Source organism: Trichoplax adhaerens, genomic scaffold, assembly GCF_000150275.1.
Source record: "Trichoplax adhaerens TRIADscaffold_6 genomic scaffold, whole genome shotgun sequence".
NCBI classification, from domain to species: Eukaryota; Metazoa; Placozoa; class Uniplacotomia; order Trichoplacea; family Trichoplacidae; genus Trichoplax; species Trichoplax adhaerens.
Window position 1 is genome coordinate 2,582,254 of NW_002060948.1, and position 4,221 is coordinate 2,586,474.

Consider the following 4,221-nt stretch of genomic DNA (forward strand, 5'->3'; position numbering starts at 1 on the left):
TAATTATAATTTACGGTAATTTTAAATTGAACAAATAGCCTGGGTTGTCTATACGAAGTAGAGTCCAGTATTAACTGACCTTTCCCAAACATTGTATTTCGCCATAATTATATCCAATCTGATCTAGTGTGTGTATTTGTACGATTATTCCTATGCTTTGAACTGTGAGTTTACAGTAAAATGTGGGCTTGGCTGGGCGTGAGATTTGCAAAAGTACATTAATTAAAGCGGTTAGGTTACGATTTGCAAATGGACCATTTTGATAAAGTATTTTACCCGTATTTACAGATCGAGCAGAGGTAGCGGTTGATTATTTCTACGCGATATCTGAATCTAAATTATTTCCTATTAAGGAAGAAGGTCTAAATTGACATACGCGTACTTGTTTTAAATGCATCAACGAGGTTAATAATAAAGAAAGTTTTACGATACTGATTATTAATTGAATGAGTACACACAACGGCGCATTCCAGGAAATGTGTACTCTATGACTTCAGTTTTCCAGTTTATGCATACAGTACACAGTGCCGGTGTCATGATAGTATGTACTGTATTGTATCGGCTGTGAACTTGCTTTGTCATTGAGGTCATACTGTACAGTACAGTAGAATCGTATAGGACAGTACTGTAGTTCCGTACTGTACTGTACTGTGTATTTGGACAAAGCACAGTAATTTATGCACAATGTACAGTACAGTACAGTGTACAGTACAAACTGTAGTACCGTACTGGATCTGTAACTAGAACACTACAGTTCTACGGTTATGATAAGCACCTTGGTAACCGCCATGGACTTTGATCCCTCTGATGGATGATGACTGGCTGTAAATCAACTTTGATCTCATATTGATTAACCTCTAATTGGCAGGAAGTTGACCTGTATTCTATTCGTATATCTTACATAGCATGTAGTAGGATAGTAACAACTGTAGATTAGACGATTGAACTATATAGGAATACTAGGCATACAGTACATTCGACATTAATTTGCATTGCAGGCTCTTTAATTCTATCAACAATAAGCAGTAATATAATAGTAATAGTTGAAACGAAATTCTGTAATTAATTAATGTAAAGATGGCTGAAATGAAAAGTTGAGAGTACATGCAGTGATTATGCAGTACTTTTGCCATGGACTAAAGACGATTACATTTAATTGTCTGCAGTACTATAGTGATATGACTGTAAGATTTCAAAGTTGTCGGCTGTTACAACTCTACACAGTACCGTAGTAAATGGCATATGAAATCAACGGTTACCTATGAACTATGGAATGAGGGCCATGAACTATGAACTGCAAAAACATATAAAAATGCAAAAGTACCAAAGGCATTTGGTTGTCTCTTAAGGCATTTTTGACTATCGTCAATGTACGCTTATTAGTAGCCCATCCAGTACATATGAAAAGGAGCTGAAACTACTTATTTCTGCACGCATTTATGCCTATCATCAATGTATGCTAATTAGTTACTCATCTAATTTATGTGAAAAGGAGCTGAAACTACTTACTGTATTTCTGTGGTTTAGAGGCTAGCAGTTATGTACGTGGTCAGTGTTATAGTAAGGTCACGTAAACTCTGTTTTTTTGTCTTCGGCTTTTCTACTATTTCGTCTCATGTACAGTACATACAATAGGCTTTACAAGGCACAATATTGTGATGGCTACCCATTGATGAATATACTATTTCCGCTAGGCACCCGCTAGTTTTCTTCCCTTATAGACACTTTGGACCCGTAAATCAAAGATTTGTTCCATATAGTTCTATGGTATAGTTTATGACGGACTTATAGCGAGACTGACACCGTCAATCTAACAGTTCTAACTGGTGTTGTAACTAACTAGAAAGACGTGAAGGCGTGATTCTTAAAATGGGGGGTGCGGCGTGAAATACATTATAAATTTAAGAATTTTCTACAGTAGTTATTTTGAAAGAAATATTGATAATATCAACCCGATTATGGTACGGCGCTGTGCAGTTACATCATACTAATTCCTTTACGACACTTACAATTGTGCAGGAAGGAAGAATGGACGAGTAAATAGATTTTTTCGAGACAACGCTCGAGTCTAGATTAGTGAACTCGTACAGTATATGTACATTGGTGCGTTATGACTGTCACGTTACTACACAATTCTCAGATATTATGCCGTAGGTCACAACAATGCAGGCATTTTTGTAGTGTATGGTTGAACTTAGTGTTTATTTATATTTTCGATCTCTGGTATGCGATGTTTAATTCTTCAATTCCGCTATTATTTACTTTAAGATACACTCCTCCGTTCATAGTTTACAGGAAATGTCATCCAAACCCACAAAACCCATATTCACAATAGTTAACGCTGTATAGTATTACAATACAGAATATATTGTCAACATTACCATAGGTTGTACTAGGTGAGACCATACAGGTAGAGGTAAGGTTCTTACCTGTATGCGTACAGTATGGTACTAGAGGTAGTGAGGTAACCATGATTGCTACTTTGAACCATTACCGCTCCAAGCTTTTACACGATAATATTTGTAAAATGATTGCGCAATATTTTTCCCCTCCCACAATGTTGCAACTCTAGTGATGAAATAGTATGTAATGCTATATAGTACTGTAATGGCATAGAAGATGCTTTTTAAGAATTGTAAACATTATGCGTTAATACAATACCGTTTGTATGTTTAACCCACGGTTTTACCCCAGCATTGGGGTATTTATGCATTGGTGCTTGCCAATTAGCTCATTTTCAAACCAAATTCAGAACCGTGTGGCCAATGCTGTCGTGCGATCTGTTACAACGTATATTTTTGTCGAAGCCCTAACAAGTGTCTAAATTTCACAATAGACTTCCCCGGTATGAACTAGAGAATGATACAGTATTTAATTAAATATACGTGGTATACTACTGTAGACTCTTATTGTAAAGCGCTGGATAAGATGTGCTAGTTTCGAGATTATCCTCAAAATTGTCGGTCTTGAGTATTAGCGATAATGTGTGATAAAACTATATTCGTATTGCGCTTACTACGATATAATTAGTGTCTACTTGATATAACACGTGTAATGATGTGCACTGCTCTCTTGATTGTAGAACTATACTTTTCTTATGCTTTTTTAAATCTGTCTCGCAAGCTGTGTTAATAATTTTATGAATTATTATCTTTGTAGAAATGACCGTCATGAATGGTTTAGATCATAATAAATCTGAAACCAGAATGGTGAATACTGATATTAGAGACGATTACATTCTTGGTGATATAATTGGTCATGGTGGATTCTCGAAAGTATATGAAGCATATAAAATGCCACGTAATGAGCGATTCGCTATTAAATGCTATGCTAAAGCTATACTTAAAGATAAAAGGCACATTGTAGAAGAGGAAATTAACATTATGAAAAAATTACAACATCCTAACATTGTGCAGTACTTTGATTATTACGAGAGTCAAAGGCATTATTACTTAGTACTGGAATATATTGATGGCGGAGAACTATTTGACCGAATCCTTTATAATGGACACTACTCGGAGAAAGATTCCAATCGTTTAACCTTACAAATTTTGAGTGCTATCGATTATTTACATTCATTGAATATTGTTCATCGTGACTTGAAACCGGAGAATTTGCTTTGCTACGGGACTGAAGATGATTCAAAAATTATGATAAGCGATTTTGGTTTGGCGGCAATTGATAGTGACTCAAATTTAACTGGCTTTTATGGATCTCCTAACTACTTGGCTCCAGAGATAGTAAAAAATGAGAAATATGGTAGGGCAGTGGACTTATGGTCTTTGGGAGTTATCGTGTTTACCCTCTTTAGTGGTGTCCTACCATTTGATGCTTCCAACAAAGATGACTTGTACAATAAGATCAAAAGAGGAGATTTCGATTTTAATTCTCCACGATGGAATACGACATCGAAAGATGCTAAAGACTTTATCCGACAGCTATTACAGGTCGACCCAAAACAAAGGATATCATGTAAGCAGGCCCTTGTACATCGATGGCATTATAAAGCTGAATCAGTAGATATTCTACCGAACCAAGAATCGATTAAAAACTCAAAATGGAAATCGGCTGTTATCGCTACTACTGCTATTTATCGAATGAGAACCTGGGGTCTTGGCAAAAAACAAACGCCTGATACTGATAAGGTGTACAACGATAGCACAAATGATGATTCTGATAGTGAGATACTTAGTCATAGTCCTTTTTCAGCTGAAACTAGCG

At 36.0% G+C, this 4,221-nt stretch overlaps 1 protein-coding gene across 1 annotated transcript; it reads left to right on the top strand.

The window, feature by feature from the left end:
• Positions 1-3,218: 3,218 nt before the first annotated feature.
• Positions 3,219-3,998, top strand: TRIADDRAFT_16057 (uncharacterized protein; the record flags this gene model as incomplete). Its single annotated transcript, XM_002113298.1, has 1 exon — positions 3,219-3,998. A coding segment is annotated over one exon (780 nt), but the record flags the coding sequence as incomplete, so codon positions are not given.
• Positions 3,999-4,221: the final 223 nt, after the last annotated feature.